Raw genomic sequence first — 23,015 nt, 5'->3', positions numbered from 1 at the left:
ATACAAGATGTGTTTTGAGTTTATCATCATGACGTTGTACTCTCGTACGGACTGTTGGAACTTCTTTAATATTCAGAATCGCATTCTGTGGAATCCCGTACTGACTTTGACGACTTGTTCGATTTTTCTAGTGAGGTGCGATCATCAGGGATTTAAGAGTGACGTTTACTATTTTGTTTGTTTAATTAGGGGTGAGTAACTCGGCTGATTCGATTCAAGGGCCGGTTCGGTTCACAAGAGGATTGATCCGGATATCGATTTCAAAAACTGGAACCGGCCTGGACTCGTCAATAACGAAATGTACGTAAGAGTGACAATGACTAAAGACATCAAATTATCCAGTTTTTGCAGATGGAAAGAAGATGCTCGCTTACGGTCTCGGTTCATTATCTTGAACCGGCCTGCTCCAACTGTGAACATGAAATCTAAGTAAGATTTTTTGCTCTTTTTTTACAATAGAATATATTTATTGATATTAATATGTTTGACATATTATTCTCAAGTAAAAAGAATCGTATTGTTTTGCTCTATAAATAGGGTCGGTTCCCGTTCCAAAATCCAAGAACCGACCCTGCCATGTTAGGTTCTAGGAACCAAGTATGTAACCTACCCACTCTAAAACCGATCATCTATAGTTTTAATAAGAAAGACCAAAATAGTGATTGTTTGGTGCGGTTTGTTTTATAAATATATTCTCTTTATTGAATCTTTATAGAATAAAACGAGTTAAATATCCCACATCAAATGTCTATTGGGATTTGTATATTCTGTATATACATTTAGTCTTCCTTCACCTATTAGTTTAAGGTTTTGGGTCGTCCATTCTAATATGGTATGAGAGCTAGTTCTGCCTTAGCTTATTTCGCATGTGTGGCCTCCCATTCAAGCCTTATCTCATATCGCTTATATGTTTTTTAAATAAAGACGTTCGCTTCGAAAGCTATCAGCGAAGAGTTTATGAAACCTGCCGGATTCTTCATCACCTTATCTCCATTAAGACCGACAGCTTCCCTTCTAGACAAGACCTCTCTTGCATTTCCACTGAACTACCGAATTTTGCGCCAATTTTGCCATAAGATTTTGGTGATTTGGGAGAGAGAAGGAGCAAATTCAGTTTTGCCCTAATTCCCAATCTCAGTTCGTTTTCTTCAAATCTGGCTTCTGCACAATGACGTAGTTTAAAGAGCCATTAACGCTGAATTTCCGCATCGAATCCACGTCAAACGTGTGGCTTGCCACGTATTTTTCATGTCAGAAGCTAACATGGATGTTTTACGTAAGCTAACTAAGGATAGATATGTCTTGGTATAACATTTTAAGATTTTTTCTAATACAAAAATTAATATGAAGTAAATGTATCACGGACATACCAATTTCAAATTTTTGATAGTATCATCTATCTTAACAAAATGTCGAACGGGAAAATCTTTTTGGCAAGCGATATGTCTTGGTGGTATTACTGATATCGTCAAAGTAGCCATTCAAGGGGTAAACATTGGAGATATTATTAGGCGCTTTTGGAGCTATTGCCTACTGCCATTTAGACTAGTCTAGTCATCTCATCATGATGTGTCAAATTATTATAAATCCTTTTTTTTATTGCTTTTTATTAAAATGATCATATAATAGTTGTTGCATAAAGATTGAATCACAACGTCACGGTTCGATAACACCTAAAATTCCTCGAGATATTTTCTCTTGCCTAGGGTTGATTGGTTCCTAATAAAAAAATTTGGAACTTAACCAGGCAGAATTTGCTCCTTTAGGGACTGGTCTGGATCCGAACCGGCCTGATTCATGGTTGACTCGAGAATCGAGCCTAACTTGAAGTAATATGATTATAATTTTTAGAAAAATATACCGTATGAACAATCCGTGGCATAATAATTAAGGAATTGATAAATTTCATAATATTTCCAAGTCCGAAGCCTATCCCGACATATCTAGCTTTATGTTAAGCCAAGCAAACATACAAAACCAAGTCAAACCGGTCCTCGGTATAAAATCGGAAATTAAAACCGGTTTCACAATCTTTATTTAGATACCTATTAGATATTCGTGCGAACCAGCTTAAAACCGATCGGGTTAGGCCAATTCGGTTCGAGTCCCGGATCGAACCGGCCGGTCGCTTGCCCCTACTCCTCCCCGATGGTTTCTAAATATCTGGACTCTTTACATGTCTGCCACGTGGCATTTTGACTCTGCAAACCTACATTTGCATCAAATGAAAAACAGAAAGAAACATGAAACTTCCAGGAAGATTCATACACAGTTCGGTTTACCTGCCAATAAAGCATACCATATATGCATATATATACAGCCACTCACAACACTCACACAACACACAAACAGAGACACAGAAAACGCTGTTTCATAGCCATCCTCCAGGAACACACGCACACATCGCTCCGACGACGGACGGTTCTTCTCGGAATGGCGAACAATTCGTGCAACGAGGCGTGGGTCATCGAGAACGGCGGCCTCAAGGTGTCGAGCAAGGAGACGAGGCCCGGCCGGACGGCGCACAACATGTCGTCGTCGTCGCTGCGCAAGAAGTCCGACCTCGCCCTCGTCTCGAAGGTCCCGTGCCGCTCCCTCCGGATGCTCCTCGCCAACCTCCAGGAAGTCATCCTCGGGACCAAGCTCTCCATCCTCTTCCCGGCCATCCCTCTCGCCGTCGCCGCCGAGTTCTACGGCTTGGGAAGAGTATGTCTGAGTACACAGAGAAAATGAAAAAAAAGATTTTAATTTCTGTCTGCTTTCGGAAACAAAACCATATTAATTACTTGGACTTGCAGTTGACATGCGTTTGATTTGGAGTGATTTTTTTCTTTCTTTCGACTTTTTAAAATTCCAACTTTATTTAATCTAATTGACAGGATAAAGAACTCCTGAAAAGAATTGGCTGACTGGAAGATATTAAAACATAAAACGTAAGGAAAATGAAATCTTTGACACAAGAGTTGGCTTCATTAGAATACAAACTTCATTATCAATGCGCTTTAATGATTTTAAAATTTGGGAAATTTGAAGAAATGGTTGTTCAAGATTCTGTTGAATTCTTCAATTTTCTTGCCTGTCATGTAAAGAAATCGGCTAATTTACTATTTTCAGAAGCTAGAGATATCTATTTAATGCGCTGACCAAAGTGAACTGCGTTGCGTCTGCATGCAGTCGTGGGTCTTTGCTCTGAGCCTCCTTGGACTCACCCCTCTTGCCGAACGTGTCAGCTTCTTGACAGAGTGAGTTCATAGAACTTTATAAATCATTTGATTTTGGACCTAACTCATTTAATATATATGTATGTAAATATATCTGAGTCTCTCACAGCATCGGTTCTGATACTGGAACTAGGGTTTCTTGACTTATGCCCTCTTTGCTGTATTGTCATTTTTGGCAGGCAAATTGCTTACTACACCGGGCCCACAGGTACTTTTTTTTTTGAGGCAGTCTTCATTTCTCATGCCAAGTACAGGCTTATATTAATGAACTAGTTAACTGAAAATAGAGATGTGGTTCTCAGTGATGTACTATAATATTCTCTTCAGGTCCTGAGTACAATGGCAAATGGACAAAGTTTTTGTCCAGTCTCAGATTAGTTTCTATGGTCATCCTGCGGAGATGGACATTTGTGGGTAGAAAGGAACTAATGGTGAAGCGCGTCACATGCATTTTGATCGTCGGTTTACTTTTCGAGTGACTGGTCGCGACCTCGAGAGGGAATCGAGGATCGTAGATCAGTTACTTCGATATGATTTCGCATTTGTTTCCTCTGGATATGATGTGTTCATTAGGAGTTTATTATTTTAAACGCGGTGAAAATTCGACTTAATCGGGTTATCTCTTTTCTCCTTTCAAGTGACTTTGATTGTGTATGCAATTTGCTTTACTTGTTTTGCAGTGGGAGGGCTTCTGAATGCAACCTGTGGCAATGCAACCGAGCTGATAATAGCCATATTTGCCCTAAGCCAACACAAGATTGAGGTGGTGAAGTACTCTCTCTTGGGTTCCGTCCTCTCCAACCTCCTGCTTGTCCTCGGCACTTCGCTGCTGTGCGGCGGTCTCGCCAACCTCCGGAGAGAGCAAAAATATGACCGGGTAAGCAAAAAGATCGACTGCTCGAATGAGTGCGAATGTAGTTAGCTTCTGTCGTCGCGATGACATAGATGATGATTTCAATCTGGGCTTTTTGTGGTCTTCGAATTCGACAGAGACAAGCCGACGTGAACTCCCTCTTGCTGTTGCTGGCGCTGCTGTGCCACCTGCTGCCGATGCTGTTCCGTTACGCCGGCGGTTCGGCCGCCTCGACCGCGGACCCGACACTCAACCTCTCGAGGGCGAGCAGCGTGGTCATGCTCCTCGCCTACGTCGTCTACATCTTCTTCCAGCTCGTCACGCATCGCCAATTGTTCGAAGCACAGGTTGGCTGAAACCATTCAAGCTTTTAATTTCCCAATCTTATGGATCACAATTCCTTAATTTTCACTAGTTTATGATGCTATATTGAAGACGTCTTTGTGGCAGGTGGGTTGGTTCGAATCTTGATCGCTTACTTCTTCATACTAAATTAATTGCCACTTTCAATAAAGTGCAATAAATGATGCTGGAGTATGGAGCTAATGTTGCACCAACCCTAACATAGTAGAGAAAACAAAATGCCACGTCACATCTTCTTTCAATTTTCCTATGTATAATCCCTATAATCGTGTGCTAAATTGATCTGATCACAGGACTCTGATGAAGAAGATGACACGGTTTCTGGTGAAGGGGCAGTGATAGGGTTTTGGAGTGGATTTGTTTGGCTGGTGGGGATGACCCTTGTCATAGCTTTATTATCCGAGTATGTTGTCAACACAATCGAGGTAATTATGTGTATCTAATTAATTACTTCCAAAGTGATTAAGAATGCTACTTTTTGTTCACTAATCACAAACGAATAATTAGTTAACCATATGTTTAATTGATGATGTTATTAGTCGGCGTCGGCTTCGTGGGGCCTGTCCGTGAGCTTCCTCAGCATAATCCTGCTGCCGATCGTCGGGAACGCGGCCGAGCACGCCGGGGCAGTCATATTCGCTTTCAAGAACAAGTTGGTGAGTGTTTAAAATTGATTGAGAGGCCGATCCGGCAGTGAATTATCGAGAGGCCGATCTGAAAATCATCTCTCGACGCGATCGCAGGACATATCTCTAGGCGTCGCTTTGGGCTCGGCGACTCAAATTGCGATGTTCGTGGTGAGAATTTATGAATTTTACGTTGCCGATTAGACTCTTTTTTTTTAAATATTATTACATCAACAAGCTTCAATTAAACTTTGAATGTTGATGATTTTCAGGTCCCTTTTTGTGTGATTGTTGCTTGGATAATGGGGATTAAGATGGACCTCAATTTCAACCTTCTTGAGACTGGCTCTCTTGCTCTATCAATCATCGTCACAGCTTTCACTTTGCAGGTTATTATCATAATTATCATAATCATTATAATTTATTATTATTAATATTATCGTCACCATCTTCATCATTATTATTAGTCATTTATTTAAGGGATTTCAATTTTAATTTTACTTGACGCAGGATGGAACTTCCCACTACATGAAAGGATTGGTTCTCCTGCTTTGCTACGTAGTGATTGCAGCGTGCTTTTTTGTCTTAAGAACTCCCCAGGGTGAGTACTATTTTCCTTTTTTTTTATTTATGTTATTTTGAAAATTATTTTAAAAAATAAAAAAAGTACTAGCTTTTGTCAATATTTATGACGCCAAAAATCTAAAATCTAAGTTGGATAAATATTTTCTTGAGCAGATCTACCTAACATGAACAACTTGGAGCTCAATCTACCAACTGAAGTAGTTTTCAGAGCTTGAACCAGTAAGTGCAAATTTCACGTTCAGCTCTTTCGTAAGTACCGTTTGGATTGAGACCGATCCTGAGCCTGTTTTAATGCAGAATTCGGGCACCCGCTCGATGAAGGATACGAGGGCTCGGATGAGAGGTTAACTAAACCGGTGATTCGTCGAGAGGCGAGGAGGATTTGTTATTCTTTCGATTGCGTTGATCGATTGGTTCGGTTCGATTGCTCGAGAGGAGTTACCGGGAATTTTGCTTCCATCTAAGGGTTTGTTCATTCGTCTTGATGAAGGTGGTCTAAAGGAAGATGGGATTCATGGCCTTTTGGTATATTTAAGTGTGGATCATTTAGGGTTTTTGGTTGAGTGAAAATTTTTGTTCCTCATTTCAACTTGGAGTGACGTGGCAATGCAAAAAAGGGTGATACAATAAATAATAGTCAATAAAGGAAGTCTCTTCCTGTTGTTTTGTTTTAGTTTACCATGTCTTATTTTTAGAATTAATTACCTAATGTTCTTAATGTAATGCTCTTATATCATGTATGCTTTTTATATATGTCTTCCTTCATCCATCAGTTTAAGTTTTTTTTATTGAACTTTTCAATATGGTATCAGATTAAGTTTTTCCCCAATTTAATTTCTCACAAGTTCGGCCCTCATGTCGTTCATAATTCAATTTGCACGAGAGTGTGGTTTTGAAGTATCTCGCTTAACCATTGGGATTTGCCCCAGTGGCCACTATTCCTACTTGGGAATGGGAGGTGGGGGCCTTTTTAGGGGAGTTAGGGGTGGGGACGTGTAGTTTCATACGTGGATTTCGACTCTCACGCCCTACAAGAGATATGGTAAAAATTTGAGAGTGAGTTGAAAGTTAGAGTAGAACATACAAAAAAAAAAAATATCTCGCTTAAGCTTTTGGGTAAATTATCTATCTTGGAATGTTTGCGAGTTGAAGAATATTAGCACCCCCTTTTGTAAGCTTAAATGAGATGGTTAGAATTGACGATAAAGAATCAAGATTGAAAATAGATCGAATAATACATGGATTTGTCTCCCATTTGGTTATTTTTTCAGTACGAAACAAATATACGTTCCCTTTAAGATATACCACATGATCATAAGATAAAACCAAATCAATCACGTCTAGATTCCGATGATTTCACTCTAAGTAACCAAACAAGACCTAGTGAATCATGTATTATGGAGAAAATTGTCCAAAATGTCTCAAAATCTACTCTACAATGGTCAATTCAATCATAAACTTTTTAGTTTGTTTAATTTGATGAATTTGGTTCTAAAGCTTTTGAAGATTTGCCAATGTAGTTATTTCGGCGAAAATTGATTGGCAATCGCCGACTTGGCCGCCCGCTTTCATATGTGGCACAAGCAGCGCTAACATGCAGGCCCTCACTTGTGCCTCGTCGGCCATCGCCAATGCCCCAATAAACCCCGCTAGCCCTTCTGAGAAGATAGATAGTGAAAAAAAAGAAGAATTTTTTTAAAAAAATTAAGAAAATTTTAAAAAAGAAATCATGAAAATCATCCTCATTAGCGCCGGACTACCAATGGCCACATCATTGATTTCCGACCAATTTTTATTGGAAGGACCATATTTAAAAATCATTAAAAAGTTTAGAACTAAATTGGCCTAATCGAAAAATTTAAAACTAAATTGGAAACCGTACAATAGGTTTAAGATTTTTTTGAACAATTATCCCATGTATCATGTGTAACCACAAACAAAAATAAGATCATCTATTACGCTCTATTTGCGCGCCGTATGCTTTATGTAAACTAGTGCCCACTATCGGTGCCTTATGTCTTTTAGTGATAATGATGTAAATGGTCTTTAAGCTTTGACTCAATGTGCAATGTAATTTCTGAACTTTAACTTAACATGTAATATAGTTCCTAAATTTTTAATTTGTTCAATATAATCCATGTACTTTTTGTATATGTTCAATGTAGTCCCTGAACTATATGAAATAGTTTAATGTTGTCCTTTCATTAATTCAAATTCAGGGACAACATCGATTATTTTCATATTATTTAAAGACTAAATTGAACATGTACCAAAAATCTAACAACTACATTGAACAAATTGAAAATTCAGGAACGAAATTGGACATTAGACCAAAGTTTAGAGACCACATTGAATAAATAAAAGTTCAGGGGGACCACATTACACATTGGGTCAAAATTCAGGGACCATTTGCGATATTTTCCCTTTCTTTGAAGGAAAGCTTTTCATGCAATCTAGTTTTACATTTAAGTCAGATTGAAACTAATGTAATTACCAGAAAAATGACTAAGCTAACATGGCAACATATATAAATGCCTTCATGGAATTTCCTAAAAACGGATAAAATTAAGCGTGGGATGGCCCCCCCTTTATTTTAGCCCATTAAAATATTTATACGTGCAAACTGCGTGACTAGACTTTTTGATTACCTAACTTTCACATCTATTAACCACTAAGGTTTGCCCCAGTGGCCATTCTTCTTACTTGAAAAGGATGAGGTGGGGAGTTCGAATCCCCACCTTCTTAGGAGGAGTTAGGGGTGGGGACGTGTAGTTTCAGATGTGAGTTTCGACTCCCGCTGCAAAAGGCGAGACAAAAGTCTGAAAGTAAGTTGAGTCCTTAAATTATTTTTAAAAAATGAACATATATTTTTTCTTTTTGGTGACAAATTTTCTTTTCTTGTCTAATTAGACACATTGATTTAGTGTTTTTTTTTCTTTTATGGTAATGCAGACTTTTAGGGGATAATACATAATCAATCCATAAACTTTGACCCAATTGCAATATGGTCCCTTAATTTTTAATTTGTTCAGTGTAGTCCGTGTACTCTAGCCTAATGTTCAATGCGATCCATGAACAATAGGTTCATTGTAGTCCATGAACTATATGAAAATATTCAATGTAGTCCCTGAACTTGAATTAATGGGAAGGACTACCTACATTAGTTCATAGACTAAATTGAACATGTATTAAATGTTTATAGACAATATTGAATAAATTAAAAGTTCAGAGATCACGTCGCACTTTGAGCCAAAGCCTATGAATTATTTGCGCCATTTTCCCCAATTTTTTTTTATCTGATTTCGATAGGTTAATATCCGGCTTGCGTGCCACGTGGCAGTAATATTGGGTGGGGGGAGACCAGGCACCGAATCGCAATTAATTTGGAAATGGGATTAATTAGATTGATTTAATAAGGAAAGTCGAATGCAAAAATAAAATGAAATATAAATTAAAAAAAAAAGAGGGGATCATTTCCTCTGCCCTCCTCCTGCTTGTCTCGCTCCCTCCACTCTGCAACTACCTCCCCCTCCTCTCTCTATAGCGCGCGCTCTTTCTCTCTCTAGCTCTCTCTTCCTCGTTGCCTCATCTCTTCTTCTTCACCAGCGCTGCTAAATCTCTCTCTCTCTGAATTTCCGTTTTCCGTCGCCCATGACGGAAGAGAAGGGCGTGCTGGTGTGCCGCGGCATCCCGGGCCTTGAGGCCGCGGCGGCGGCGGCGGCGGCGGAGGAGGAGGGGCCGCCGCGGGCCGCCATTGTGGCGCCGGTCGCGGCTGTGCCTGAGGGCCGGGAATTCGGGCGGCGGCGGCGGCGGCGGTTTTGGTGGGTTCGCCTCGCTCTCGGTGGCGGAGAAGAAGGAGCGGCGGAGGAGGGACTGCGAGCCGACGGCGGCCCAGCTGCTGAAGCACCCGCTGGCGACGGTGGCTTACGTGCCGAGGGACGTGGCGCTGTTCATCGCCGGGGCCATCGCGGGTGCCGCCGCGAAGACCGTCACGGCTCCGCTCGACCGCATTAAGCTTCTTATGCAGGTGCGGCGCTGCTTTTGCTTTTTTCTGCTTCTATTGATTTTGGCGGGCTTCAAGTTTAGTGGCATTTCCTTCGTTTCAGGAGGATAGTTTATGTTTTGATTCGAGGAAAGCGATGTGACTGCTGATTATTTGAATTTCGGATTGGTATAGGGGAACGAGCTACGTTAGCTATGGAAATCGAAAAACTATAATCTTCAAATGTTGTTCTTGCTTTTTCGTTACTGATCTACGTTCTTCTTGATATCTACGGGTTATCGCGCAATCGATTGGTTGTAGTGAATTCTGCTGCTGTTACGCCGCGGCCTTGAGAAATGATGTGTTTGGAGAATATGTTGCTGGACTGCGTATGGGAATGATTCTCTTCCTTGGGATATTTATGCGACAAAACCGGGTTGTGAGGAATAATTTAACAAATGCAGGCCGTGGTCGTTTGGATTTTTGGATTGATTGCCTTGATTTTTTTCATTTAGGGTCGTCCTCATGAGTGTTTGTTCCTTTGGAGTGGAGAATGGATGTTTCTTCTGGCCATATCAGATGCTTTGACCGGAAGTGTTGGAATTGTCTCTTTGTTGTGCTTGCTCTTTGAGTATCACTTATTCATAAGGGTAGTTTTCTTGAATCGGGGCTCACTAGACTCTTAGAGTGAATGATTTTGCTGCCTTTGACAGACTCACGGGGTGCGAGTTGGACAAGAAAGTGCGAAGAAGGTTATTGGTTTTTCCGAGGTACGATATGCTCCATCAAACACATGCTGATCAAAAGTTAACAATTTCATATGGCTGAAATCTTTTTCCTGATCTTTTAATCTTGATAAGTTGGAAAAGGAGTTATTTCATTTGGAGTAAAAGGGATACTCGCTCTTACTTCAATTAACCAACTTGTTTGTGAATTGTTCTCGTGGACTTCCCTTCTAGTACTACTCTATTCTAAGCACCGCATAAAAACTCTGTCAAATTCTTTCACTGGAATATTAAGATGAGATTTTATTCAACAAAATTTAGGTATTCCATCTTGTGAAATTGCACCATAGAACTTTTTGGTGGTTGGTCAAAATAATTGCACGCTGAAGATAAAATAAGAAGGTGTTTTGGCCCAAAAAACCAATGATTCATGGAAATTTGAATAAGTAGAATTTGCTACTTCTCCTGGACTTTTGTACACGTATATTTGATCCAACATTGTCTGTGGAAATCTTTCCTTTTCCTTTCCCATCCATTACCCAGTAGAAATCCAATATGTTTGAATGCAGGCCATCACGATGATAGGCAAAGAAGAAGGAATGAAAGGTTACTGGAAGGGCAACCTCCCGCAGGTTTGTTGACTTTATAACTCACTATTGGTTCACAAAATCCTAGTTTTGCGTACATAATGCCCATGTCTTTTATGTTCCAGGTGATAAGAATCATTCCATACAGCGCCGTCCAACTTTTTGCTTATGAATTTTACAAGGTACGTATGAAGCCATCTCGTTTTACCCCTTCCCAAAATCAGCGATGGAGAAGTTAGTGCATACCGCATGACACTCATGTTATAATTTTTTGGTTCTTGGAATAGTAGAAACTCTTTAAGGGAAAAGATGGTGAACTCTCTGTTGTTGGAAGACTAATGGCTGGTGCTTGTGCTGGCATGACTTCTACCTTTGTAAGTATACAGAGCCTCAAGAAAAGCTGGGGTTTATTGGGAGTTTTTGAAAGTTATAAACTGTCTTTCCAGTAAAGGTTCTGTTCCTGTCACTATTAATAATGAACAAAATGTAGGTTCTCTTCATTTTTTTTATGTGACAAAATCAGTGTAAGAACATCTATCTACTCCTCCCATGTAGGTCACCTACCCATTGGATGTCCTACGTTTGCGCTTAGCAGTGGAACCTGGACATAGGACGATGTCACAGGTATAATCAATCTCTTTGATTCATACAATTCAGATTGCAGAGTTTGCCTCTCATTACAGATGTTGGTTGATTCCTTTTCTTTCTTTTCTCTAAGGTCGCCCTGAGCATGCTGAAAGAGGAAGGGTTGGCATCATTTTACAAAGGTCTAGGACCTGCTCTAATAGGAATAGCTCCTTACATTGCAGTGAACTTCTGCATGTTTGATTTGTGAGTGCTCTCATGTTGCTCTTATATTCTGTTGAATTATGCATCCTCCACGTATGCCAGATCGAGATGATACTTTTGATGGATGACAGGATAAAAAAGGCATTGCCAGAGGAATATCAAAAGAGAACTGAAGCATCTCTTGTAACAGCATTGCTCTCAGCCAGCCTTGCCACACTAACGTGTTATCCCCTAGACACCATCAGAAGACAGATGCAGATGAAGGGTGCCCCTTACAAGACAGTTTTGGATGCTTTTCCAGGTGATTTGATCCTGGCAGTTTGTTATCACCACTGAGTTCTCAGCATCAGAGCAACATCACTAACAAGATAAATACAGTCGCAGATCAGAGTACTTGATTGCTAATAAGGATGTTGCACCAGTGATAATGAATGTCATTACAAATATGATGCCTTCTTTTTTGATATCTTAGTTACGATGTCATGTGAGGGATTGTATGCTTTCCCCTGGTCACAATATCAGAATCTGCATTTGGCTTCTCGTGGATTGAATGACATGATTAAGGACTTGATATAGCATACTTTGAGCTCAGATTCATTCGTGGGGTTTTTGATTATTCATGCTTTCAAGAGATTTTTACTGTGTAATTTAGTTTTTCTGTGTCGTCTAGTAGCATCTGTATTATTTCTGCAAGCACTTGTGCATTTGCTTTCTTATTAGAATATTGATTCGCTTCTTCAAGCAGGTATTATTGAACGGGATGGAGTGATTGGCTTATATCGAGGATTTTTGCCAAACGCATTGAAAACATTACCAAACAGCAGGTTACTGTGATTCCTCTTGCCTCCTCCTCTACCTGAATTCCTGATCAGAGTTTCTCCTCCATTGTGTTTTGTGAAATCTGGGACTAAGGACATACATACAATTTCATTGTTATTGTCAAGTTTTCAGCTTTCTTGGCCTTATTTGGCTGGCCTATAAATGATGATAACTTCATGAAACTATCAACTGGAGTTTTATTAGAATCTTAACCGTCTGTTCTTTGATTCTTCTGGAAACCCCATTATCTTGAGATAATTTCTCAAATCTGTGAGGAGATGTAGAGAAATTAAAGTGATATTCTTTGATGGAATCATTTGCGCCCTTTTTTTTGTTTGTGTTGTTGTTTTGATTTTCCTTTCTGTTGTCTAGAAGATAGCTATATGAAGTTCCAAGGGGTAATTATTTCAAGTGTCGGCTGCTTCTCCTTTGTCTTAGTTGTTCCCCCACTCCTATGAACCCAACCCAAGTTTTTGGTTGCAGCCATTTTTCATTTAGGTACTAATCATGTTTCCTTCTTTTTGGAATGTTCTGGTGCCCTCTCAGCACTTTTAGTGTGCATATATCAATCTTTTGCCGGACCTGGGAAATTGCAAGACTCGTCAAGTTGTCATACATATGTACATTGTATAAACCTACTCGCTTGCATGCATACTTATGACGATACGCTAAATCTCCATTTGCATAACACCGAACACATTTGCCCATCTTGCCTTGTTGCAGCATTCGGCTTACGACATTCGACACGGTCAAACGCTTGATTGCTGCCAGCGAAAAAGAGCTCGAGAGGATTATGGAGGAAAACCGCCAGAAACAAAATGGAGCAGCTGCCGACATTTGATCCAATTCTTTCAGTCATTATTATATCTTCTTTTTCGTCAAGATATCGATTTTTGCCAGCATATGTATCAAGTGGGGGCCGTGTCTATTGTTCACAACCTGGCTTTCTCGCTCGGGGATGAATCAGATGATCCAACGGTTGCTGAATCTTTGGCATGACCCTGAGGGGTCCTTTAGAAGCCATCATTCAAGCTGGTCGCCGTGCAATTTTTTCTCTTCTTTTTAGCTTCGGGATCTAGCATCGGCTGGGCTTAGTTTGGAATTTACCAGTCATTATGGCTCTGTAGTATACTCATTATCTTAGAACCCAGCTTCATTCATGGGCTACTACTTGCAGGTCAGTCCCGCGTCCCCCCCTTACCTCTGCTCGGACGCAATTAGAGTTTCTGTCGATGCTACAGTTTCGAAGACGCCATACTTTCTGTGATGATGATTGGCACATCTGTACTAATTTGAACTAGTTCAACTGGCCAGTTCAATTTTGAAAACGCGATTTGCAGGCTGATGCGTTAATATGCTAATTTTCGCCGTACCTGATTTTGTATTAGAATTCCGTAAAAATGCATTTGTGTAATTACACAATTGTTAGGAGGACCTTGGTCGGCAACATCTTTTTATTTTTATTTTTCTCGAAAAAATTTCAAATAGAAGCCTCATTTATTAAAAAAAAAAGTCAATAGAGTGGGTCTTGTTTCAAATAAAACTCTCGAGTAGCTCATTGGCCGACCAAATTTTCGCCAGCAAAGAGCACATGCGTGCCATATTTCTAGCCATGGCCCGAGGCATTTTCGTTTGGGGTATCTCATTGTGTCGGTTAGTTGGGAGCGTGTTTTAAGACTAAATTGCCCGCGAGCACCATTAAACAATCTCCACTCGAGGGACCTCTTTTTGAGGAAAAAAAAAAAAGAACAGTTTTATAAGCCTGAAGTGTCCTTATTTTCTCAAATTTCCTTTTTGGTCAATTGATCTTTCTTAGGGAAATTTTAAATAAGGACCTGAAGTGCCCGCATTTTCTCAAATAAGGATTTGAAGTGAACTTTATGTCAAATAAAGGTCTGAAGTGGCATGTGACTCTCAAATAATGATCTGAAGTGGCGAGAGTTCTAAATAAGGACCTGACCTCGCCGATCATCAACGGGCGAAATATTCCAACCGATCAAGGGTATTTTTGTCAAAAAACCATTTTAATTTTAAATTATTTGTATTTATTTTTTCTTTTCTTTTTTCTTTATTTTTCCTTTTTCTGGTTTTCTCTCCGACCATCAGCGAAGCTCGAGAAGAGCTGCGTGAGGGCGACCCTCGCCTGCAACAGGCGCGAGATGGCCTCGTCGGCCAAGGGCGACGCCGGCCCTCGCTAGATTGGGGCGAGGGTCGCCCCCGACAGTTGCCGGCGAGGGACGGCCTCGCCCAGGGCGAGGTTGCCTCCCCCATGGCTGCCCTCGCCCAGGTCTGGCGAGGCCGACCCTCGCCTGTTGTCGGCGAGGCGACCCTCGCCAAGGGTGAGGGTCGCCTCGCGTAGGCGATGCCGTCCCTCGCCTGTTGCCGGTAAGGTGGCCTCACCAGATCGGGCTGGGCAAGGGTCGCCCAGCCCTTTCTAGGTTAAGCTCTTATTTAAAATAAAATTCACTTTTAGATGTTTATATGAAAAAATGAGAGCATTTTAAATTTTTGTTTGACATAAAATTTATTTCATGTGTTTATTTGAGAAAATGAGGGCACTTTCTTTGTGCCCTTATTCGAATTTCCCTTCTTTCTTATGGGCGGAACAGATAACATCGTCATCTCCTTCTACGTTCTCCGGAGGACAGGAGTCGCATGTCGCAAGCGGTGCACCTCTCGTTCCCGCACCGCGCCTTCCTCTCCTGCCCACCCCGTCGCCGGAGAAGAAGTAGCCGAGATGGACCCCGCTCCCCTCGCGGAGGCTCTCCGCGCGCCGCGCGGCACGACGACGCCTCCATTCCCAGGTGAAAATCTCGGGAACCACCCCCCGCTTCCTTCCCTTCCCCCCCACGCATTTTGTTCGACGTGCCTGTGATCGGTAGCGATGCGCCGTTGTTTCGTTCCTGCTTGTCGCGAATCGTGACGGCGTGGGCTGTTCTTCTTCTGGAGCAGGTGCGAGGGTGCGTCTCCCGTGGTTTTGGTGGAGCGATACGGCGACGGCACTGCCAAGAGGTCTTCTTCTTCCCCTGATCGTATCTCGTTGTTCTTCTTCGGGAAATGAACGCTGGAATTAAAGACTGAGCTCGATGAGTTTCGGCTTGTTTGACCGATTACACACCCTTGCATCATTCGTCACAGTGAATTGGTCGCTCTGTAGAGCTCTCTGAGATGTGACAGAGCGAAACATAGTCGAGATTAGGTTGATCGCTCAGTGGAAGAAAACAATGCGCTTCTGCTCCTTATGTTTCACCGAAACGATCGTTTTGGAAAACATTTTCCCAAAAATAATTCCCTGTGTCGTTTAAAAAAACGAATGAATGAAAATATTTAGATATAAATTGTTGTCAATAATGAAAATATTTTATATTGATTAATTATTTCAATGTAAAATCATTCATTTTCCGCGAAACAATGGCAGCCTTCAAGTTCTGCCATGGAGCCTACCGTCTGGCACTTGTGCATATCTCTTTGTATGTTGTGCTGGTGTTTAGGTTTCTATTGCCTGACCATGTTCCTGTGCTTATTTTTGGACTTTCTATTTGCCCTGCATGTCTTCAAACCTCAATGTCCAGCTCATTCGATGCCATTTGGGGTCTAAACTCTGAGGCACAAACAGTATGCACGTATGAGTTGTTGCTGATGTCCTCCTCTTTGCTGTTAGTTGAAAGTGATCCACAATTTAATAAATGAAGGAGGAAAAGAATGTTGTTCTTGATTTTGTTTTTATATTTGTATGTAATGATCATGTTTTTTTGTCAGAAATAAATTAACAGCTTCGCTGGCGAGTTAATGTGGTTCTCGCATTTCGACTTTTGTTTTACTCTTCTCGTGTATGCAGGTATACATTACATGACAACTCACTGTCGAAAATTTCTCTTGAAAAACATATACCAGAAGAAAATAAGGACACACATTTTGCTGACCCAAAATTAGCGTTGCTCCCTGATTCTGTAAAAGATTTTATATTGCCCTCAGGCTTTCCAGGTGAGCAGCATCTGTTGTCTGGGTTAAGATTTCAATTTTCAAGCTTTCTGCTTTTGGTGGTTTTTGTGTCTTTTAGTCTTTACTATGTTTCGTTTTGTATGCTTTCTCATGTTCCTTGCAGAATCAGTTTCAGATGATTATTTGCAGTATATGTTGTTACAGTTTCCCACAAACGTCACTGGATGGATTTGTCATGCGCTGGTCACCTCCAGTCTCCTAAAGGCATGTCACTGTCAGCTGTCAAGCCTAATATACTGCTTTATATTCAATATGTTGTATTAATGTGTAGTTTCGGCCATTATTCAGTTCTGTATAAAGGATTTTCGTGCCAGAAAACTTGGAATTGAGTACTTGTCATGCGATAGATTCTGGCTAAGAACATTATTAACTTGTAGCACAATAGTGCAGGCTGTTGGTATTGGCTCTTTCTCAGGCAGTACCGCTGCTGCTTCTGCTGCTGCCATTAGGTAACATTTACTCTCTCTCTCTCTCTCTCTCTCTCTCTCTCTCTCTCTCTCTCTCTCTCTCTCTCACACACACACACACACACACACACGGTCGTGCGCGCGAGCAACATAGACGTGTGCATTAGGATACATACACACAGACATAAAAAGCATGCAGCAATGGACACAGACATGGTTATATACGAATAATCGAATAATCCATTTGTAGGAATGAGCTCTGCTTCTTTATCTGTTAATCAGATGGGTGTCAAAGGATGGCATTGGAGCTGTTGGCCGTTTACTTATTGGTTTGTATATCCTGAATATAGATTGAGGGTAGAATTTGTTTCCACTGTAATCTGCGGTAATAGGTGTTAATTTTCCAGGTGGCCGGTTTGGGAACGTCTTTGATGATGATCCGAAACAGTGGCGCATGTATGCAGACTTTATTGGCAGTGCTGGAAGGTATTGTTTGCTGTATTGGGTGTCAGTTATTTGGATATCAATTTTTGGTTGTTATGAGAAGACACTCTTAAATTCGTGCAGCATCTTTGATCTGACAACTCAATTGTATCCTGCCTATTTCTTACCGCTCGCATCTCTTGGGAATCTTGCCAAGGTAAATAATAGCTTAAGCTTGCTGCAAATTTCTTTTCCAAAAGGAATAGGGCTGTCACTATGATTTAATTACTCTGCTGTAAATAAGCTTTCATTCCTTCGGTGCATCATTTATTTATGTACCGTGAGCTATCTGAAATATTCCAGAGTAGGTATGGCAGAGATTTGGTGAGACTTGAGACACAGTACTCTTGAGTATTGAATGTTGTAGATAAGCTTTCAATCATACTTTTACATTGACTGAATTTTGGCACGAAACGATAATAAGTTTCAAATTCAAAGAACCTCACGCTTGATTAAAGTTTTCATCTTACGTATCGACATATAGTGAAACTCATTTAAATAGAAGTTGGGACCATAGATGAGGGAAGGTCAATGGCTTTTAAGGATTAGATGTTTAGAATCATTTGTTTCTCGTGAGTAGCCAGTGTTTTTTCAATGTTCAATCTGCTCACAGTAAACTACTTCTTTGGTGTACTGAACTGAATCTTTTGTACATTCGCATTATTCAGTGCTACCCATGAATTATCTGGTGATAGTTCATTCACAATTAGGTAGGAGTATATTTGATGGTATTTGACAGCGAAGATTGATTAGGTAGCTGAGCCTCTATATGCAGAATGGAGAAAGCCCTTGAAATAGAACTTGACCGTGAGCTAGAATGCTATCAGTTAAGTGTAAGTGGAAGAGAGGGTTGAATTGGCCGTCTTGACGTAGATAGTTAAAAGAAAATATCAGTAGCATGAAGAAGACAGTTTGGAAGCAAAAGAGATGGCTAGCATGATTGGAAAGGAGTAAATTCTGACAAAAAAATATATTGTATCTTTGTTGAATATCATGCTCTTCAGAATTTAATTTAAACAGTCGAGTTAAGCGGAAGAAGAAAAGGAAAAGGATGTTGGCTTTTCTTGTCCTTGCTTAGTGGACTCTTGGATGGTTCGTTCTTTTTCTTGCCTTTTTTGGTGGTGGTAAGGGGCTGGATCCCTAATGTTTCTAAAAATCAGAAAAAAATTCGGAGTGCCAACTCAACTCTGCTCCTTTAAGATTAAAGCAACGGTGCATAAATACATACGATGACAAAAAAAACCGGGCTTCCATGCAGTGGTATGAAGAGTTGTATTGGCTCTCCACATGCTTTACCTTGCGCTTGGTATTAATTTTGTGAAGGAATTTGATTGCATTTTTCCATCTATATACACATATGACTGGACCGCTTCTCCGACTGTTAAAGATTTTGTGCTTGTTGCCATAGTCAATCTAATTTTTCTTCATTTGCTGAAACATCATATGAACAGGCTGTTGCGAGTGGGTTAAAAGATCCTTCCTTCCGTGTAATTCAGAACCATTTTGCAACCTCTGGAAATCTGGGTGAAGTAGCAGCCAAGGTACATCTGCCACAGTGCTGCTGCATACGTCAGTGCACATGATAATGCAAATTTGAGATTGTGATCTTGGTGTTTCATTGTCATTCCTTATCTGTTCCATTCTTAAAGCATCTATTCTAATATTGTCCTTCTGTCAAGACAAATTTTTTCCTCATCTGATGATGGATTTTACACAAATAGCTTATCGACAAGGTTAGGTACACTGAGATTTGATCATTTTATGAAAATCTTATCCATGGATACCTAACCGGTGCTAAGATCAGCCTAGCAGGCTGTCACCATCAGGCTAGGCGGGGCTGAGGGAGAAATGGATGAGCAGAACCCATAATTCACAAGAATCTCAATCTTCTGTTAAACCTTACTCAAGTTGTCTTTGTGCTTCCTGACAAGTCCCGAGTGTTTTGAAACCTTAGCAGAGCACTTTGCTTTTTCCGGAAGCTTCATAAACAAGTAGCAGTAGTAATGAGCAAATTGTTGATCTGATTTGCATGACATGGAGAACATGTTTCCTGTGGAAATGATGTTATAGCTCACCTAGTAATGCATCTTGTAAAGGATTCAGAAAAAAGAGCTTTAACCTACTACTTTTATGAGATGTTGGATGCATCTTCGATTCTGTTTTTCTTGTCGTTGATTGACATGTGAACAAATTTTTTTCTGCATTGCTCTGTGGTAGCATGAAAAGCAATATTACTTCAATTTATCATCATCTATATTACGCTCTATTTGTTTTCTATTCTCCTGAGTAGTGAGTGTCAATATGGAGGCTTATGCTCGCATAACTAAATAGTAGGTGCTTGTCTAATGAAAGCAGCTAGCTGCACACTGTCTAGAATCATATTTATCAATCTTTTCAGGAAGCATTTTACTCAAAAGAAAGGGCCAGGAAAAACCTAGTCTTAGATTGTCCCTTTGATCTTCTGCGAAGGCCATCTTTTCTGCTTTTCCTGATGACCAATTTGTAGAATGTTTTCAGGAGGAAGTTTGGGAAGTAGCTGCTCAATTGCTTGGTCTAGCAATAGGGATACTTATTTTGGTAAGTCATCTGCTTTTCTAAAGGTGATGTCCAATTTCTCTAATCTAGGAATGTATTGTACATGAAAGAATCATCATATCATGTTGATTTGCAATTACTGATGCAGGATACACCTGGTCTTGTTAAATCTTATCCGTCTTTGGCATTGACTTGGATGAGCGTGAGACTTGTTCACCTTTGGTTACGATATCAGTCTCTCTCGGTGTTGAAGTTCGATACGGTACGTTCACACCTGTCATTGACCACCATGAGAAAGAGAAGGCTAGGAATGATAATTGTTTTTGGGTTAATAAAACACCCTTTCGAGATTCTATGCTATTCTTCCACGTTTCTCGATGACCTGGCTTTCTGCTGGTTAGATAGAATTAGACAAAGGTAGGATAATAGTAGCAGATAGATTTTTATAATCATTAATTTCTTCACTGATGATTTAATGCGATCATTTTGGCAGATAAATCTCAAGCGTGCTCGAATACTTGTAAAATCACATGTGTTAAGCTCAAAAGTTCCTGGTAAATTCATACACATTTCAGGTTTTTGCGATTCTCATTCTTCTTCAGTTGATCAGTCGTTATGCCTAATTGTCTTAGGATGTGATGAATGCAATGAGACTGAAAATATTCTCGTTTGGCAAAGATTTTTGAAGCCTTACATACGTTTTGGTGTGCCATTTGAAGAGATGATGAGTGGCAAGAAGGCTAGTTCTCAGGTATGCAGAATTAATGGCCTCATATGGTAAAAGTCTATTTCCTATTACATCAAGTATTGAGGGAACTTTTGGACACAACCGGCTGGGGTCCTGATTTGCATCCCATCAAACCAGGTTGCATATTTAAGCTGAATAATAATGATTTTTCTTGCTTTTTTTGGCCAAAATGAGAAACGACTTTTTTATTTGAGGAACACATACAGTATTATGGAAGTCACAGTTTTGTGCTCAAACAAGTCGGTTTTTAATTAGTTTATCATTACTTATTATGCTTCTGAAGGGATGTTAGATAGATCAAATGGTGACCATTGCTCAATCGGTAATGTATCACTGTTTTCTTTATTGAACTTGGATGAGCTTGTCATTAACTTTAAATGATCGTGCACAAATATTATCTTGGCCAGCTGAAGCGAACTTCTTCAATCCCAATTCTCAAGTTGATTTCTTAAAACAACAAAGCTGCTTATTTTGGCGCGCCCCCGCCCCCCACACCCCCCAAACCAAGAATCAGTTCTTAATTGGCTGGAAAACATATATGCTAAAACATCTTTTTTGCCCCCTTAGGTGAGCGAACTTTTGAAACTATATGGAAAGGAGGAATACATTCTTAGTGTAAATCCAAGCTATGAAGACTTTGAGATCTTCATTGTATTTAAGGTATGGCTTTTTAACTTAAGCAATGGAGCCAGATATGATGTAATTTCATGTATTGCATCGTTTTTTCTCTAATATAATCTCCTCTAATCAGGTCGGAGCTACAAGTTCATCGGTGTTGCGGGGTCTCTGGCAAGCTAATTGGCTGCATGAGAATTGGGACAATGCGTCCGATATATACTATCAGCTGGCTTTGAGCCTTTCCGAGATGGAAAAGAGGTTCGACGATTTTCTGCAGCAGTTGGATGAAGCTGGTTGGGATAGACGCAATATAACTCTGAAGGTTCCGAAAGAAATCTTGATTGATCAGATTTCTGCAATATGATGGATCTCACATAACTGTAAACGCTGGTCCAGCAGAACAAGCCCTTGAACAAGTCATAACCTCGGAGTCATCGGGTTGGCGATCTATATGGTCACAACCAGAAATTTTGCGGCTCTTGCCTAATCCAAGCTGCTGCAAGTAGTTTCTGATTCTGACCTTCTATTACATGGGAGGAGGAAAGTATTCAGTCGTCTCTATATAGAGAGTGGAATTTTGTTAGGATGTTCGTGTCTGTGTCCAACGCTACCTACTTTGACAAGGCAACTAAACAAGGAAAAGAAATACGACCGACTCAGGGAATGTTCGTCTCCAAGAGGGTCGGAGTCTCTACGTGGACGAGATTATAACCGCATCACGGTAAATTTTAGCAATCACTTGCTCGGTGGAGTTTGTGAAATCATCAATAGTTGAACTTTGATCATTCCTTCTATACAGTTCTCTCTATGAAAGCCGATGTGGTGTGGTGTTTTTCATTTCGGTGAACAAGGGCCGATGCGACGGTCATCCACCATTCCCCTTGTAATGATTGATAAGGGTGTAATGTAATTTTAGCACGACTATCATGTGTTGATGCTATGATCTAAGGGCCGGCACTATTTGATGGAGTGACCCTCTGGCGAGTCGTCGTCATATGCCGGCACGACCCTCAGGCAAGGGTTTTTGTTGGCGGATTACACCAAATGCCCAAGGTTCACGGTCTCGGGCGAGGCCAATCCTTTCTCAGGGTAGCGATTATCCTCACAAGAATGGCCGCGACCAAGACCCCTCAGCTGAGGTTTTGCGGGGCATGCTGGTTAAGACTCATTCTGAACGCAACAGAGGCCAAGTTTGATGCAAAAATGTACAAAGTTGGTGCACCTCTCTAATTAAGTTGTAGGGTCGGGGTAGAAATAAAATGTCGCAAGTTGGTGGTGGCCTGTTTTTAATGGGAAGATAAGCCTCTCGTCTTTCTTTTTTTTTTTTTTTGTTCTAATTATTTTGGTTTCAGCGATTGCACTTCAATTCCTAAGTAGCTAAGACGACCGTTCATCGTGCTTCATTTTTATTAAATTCATGTGATGACAACCAACTTTGCAAATCTGCGATGAACATGATTTCAACCTAAAGTCAAAAGTGATGACCTAACAAAAGCAACACCATTGCCACGTTCATGACCATCCTATCTCCTTGTCCTCACCAGGGCTAAAAGGAAGTCCGGGGGCGGGATGAGGCACCGATCCCTTGTCGTTATCAGGTCATAGTCACGTTCGTTTCGACAGGACCCCTGCACAAAATGTCATAAACATACGGGAATTCGGAAGATTTATG

The 23,015-nt window shown here is 40.6% G+C and overlaps 3 protein-coding genes across 4 annotated transcripts; all 3 read left to right on the top strand.

Moving 5' to 3' along the window:
• Positions 1-2,327: 2,327 nt before the first annotated feature.
• LOC115664031 (vacuolar cation/proton exchanger 3) lies at positions 2,328-6,321 on the top strand. Of its 2 annotated transcripts, none has more exons than XM_056316674.1 (12): positions 2,328-2,706; positions 3,175-3,242; positions 3,401-3,429; positions 3,902-4,098; positions 4,212-4,421; positions 4,731-4,862; positions 4,977-5,093; positions 5,181-5,234; positions 5,336-5,452; positions 5,574-5,664; positions 5,802-5,867; positions 5,970-6,321. In XM_056316674.1, exons 1-11 carry the CDS (start codon positions 2,434-2,436, stop codon positions 5,861-5,863), a joined length of 1,350 nt encoding a protein of 449 aa, XP_056172649.1. In that variant the 5' UTR covers positions 2,328-2,433; the 3' UTR covers positions 5,864-5,867; positions 5,970-6,321. The 2 variants fall into 2 exon arrangements, with proteins under 2 accessions (XP_056172649.1, XP_056172648.1); XM_056316673.1 differs by having other exon boundaries at positions 5,946-6,321.
• A 2,398-nt stretch (positions 6,322-8,719) lies between these two features.
• Positions 8,720-13,911, top strand: LOC115672206 (probable envelope ADP,ATP carrier protein, chloroplastic). Its single transcript, XM_056316708.1, has 11 exons — positions 8,720-8,730; positions 9,315-9,675; positions 10,344-10,400; positions 10,925-10,987; positions 11,068-11,124; positions 11,233-11,316; positions 11,498-11,566; positions 11,661-11,773; positions 11,863-12,032; positions 12,477-12,555; positions 13,274-13,911. The coding sequence occupies exons 1-11, from the start codon at positions 8,720-8,722 to the stop codon at positions 13,389-13,391; spliced, it is 1,182 nt and encodes a 393-aa protein (XP_056172683.1). The 3' UTR covers positions 13,392-13,911.
• A 1,273-nt stretch (positions 13,912-15,184) lies between these two features.
• On the top strand, positions 15,185-22,283 carry LOC115672386 (protein root UVB sensitive 5). Its single transcript, XM_030594192.2, has 15 exons — positions 15,185-15,354; positions 15,503-15,562; positions 16,389-16,534; positions 16,656-16,756; positions 16,943-17,001; positions 17,242-17,288; positions 17,367-17,445; positions 17,527-17,599; positions 18,894-18,983; positions 19,960-20,019; positions 20,126-20,239; positions 20,471-20,531; positions 20,610-20,728; positions 21,293-21,385; positions 21,477-22,283. The coding sequence occupies exons 1-15, from the start codon at positions 15,206-15,208 to the stop codon at positions 21,705-21,707; spliced, it is 1,482 nt and encodes a 493-aa protein (XP_030450052.1). The 5' UTR covers positions 15,185-15,205; the 3' UTR covers positions 21,708-22,283.
• Positions 22,284-23,015: the final 732 nt, after the last annotated feature.

This window comes from Syzygium oleosum, unplaced genomic scaffold (genome assembly GCF_021117445.2).
Source record: "Syzygium oleosum isolate NSW1041296 unplaced genomic scaffold, Sole_v2.1 Sole_v2.12, whole genome shotgun sequence".
Lineage (NCBI taxonomy): Eukaryota > Viridiplantae > Streptophyta > Magnoliopsida > Myrtales > Myrtaceae > Syzygium > Syzygium oleosum.
The sequence above is the reverse complement of the archived record's forward strand: the minus strand, read 5'-3'. Positions and strand labels throughout refer to the sequence as shown.

Bases quoted from the DNA above. Each gene is read 5' to 3' on its own strand.
- LOC115664031 (XM_056316674.1), top strand. From the start codon at position 2,434: ATGGCGAACAATTCGTGCAACGAGGCGTGGGTCATCGAGAACGGCGGC. The intron at 2,707-3,174 runs GTATGTCTGAGT...GTCTGCATGCAG, and splicing joins AGTTCTACGGCTTGGGAAGA to TCGTGGGTCTTTGCTCTGAG. The intron at 4,863-4,976 runs GTAATTATGTGT...TGATGTTATTAG, and splicing joins ATGTTGTCAACACAATCGAG to TCGGCGTCGGCTTCGTGGGG.
- LOC115672206 (XM_056316708.1), top strand. The intron at 10,988-11,067 runs GTTTGTTGACTT...TTTATGTTCCAG, and splicing joins GGAAGGGCAACCTCCCGCAG to GTGATAAGAATCATTCCATA. The intron at 11,774-11,862 runs GTGAGTGCTCTC...GATGGATGACAG, and splicing joins AACTTCTGCATGTTTGATTT to GATAAAAAAGGCATTGCCAG.
- LOC115672386 (XM_030594192.2), top strand. From the start codon at position 15,206: ATGTCGCAAGCGGTGCACCTCTCGTTCCCGCACCGCGCCTTCCTCTCC. The intron at 15,355-15,502 runs GTGAAAATCTCG...CTTCTGGAGCAG, and splicing joins GACGACGCCTCCATTCCCAG to GTGCGAGGGTGCGTCTCCCG. The intron at 15,563-16,388 runs GTCTTCTTCTTC...TCGTGTATGCAG, and splicing joins GGCGACGGCACTGCCAAGAG to GTATACATTACATGACAACT.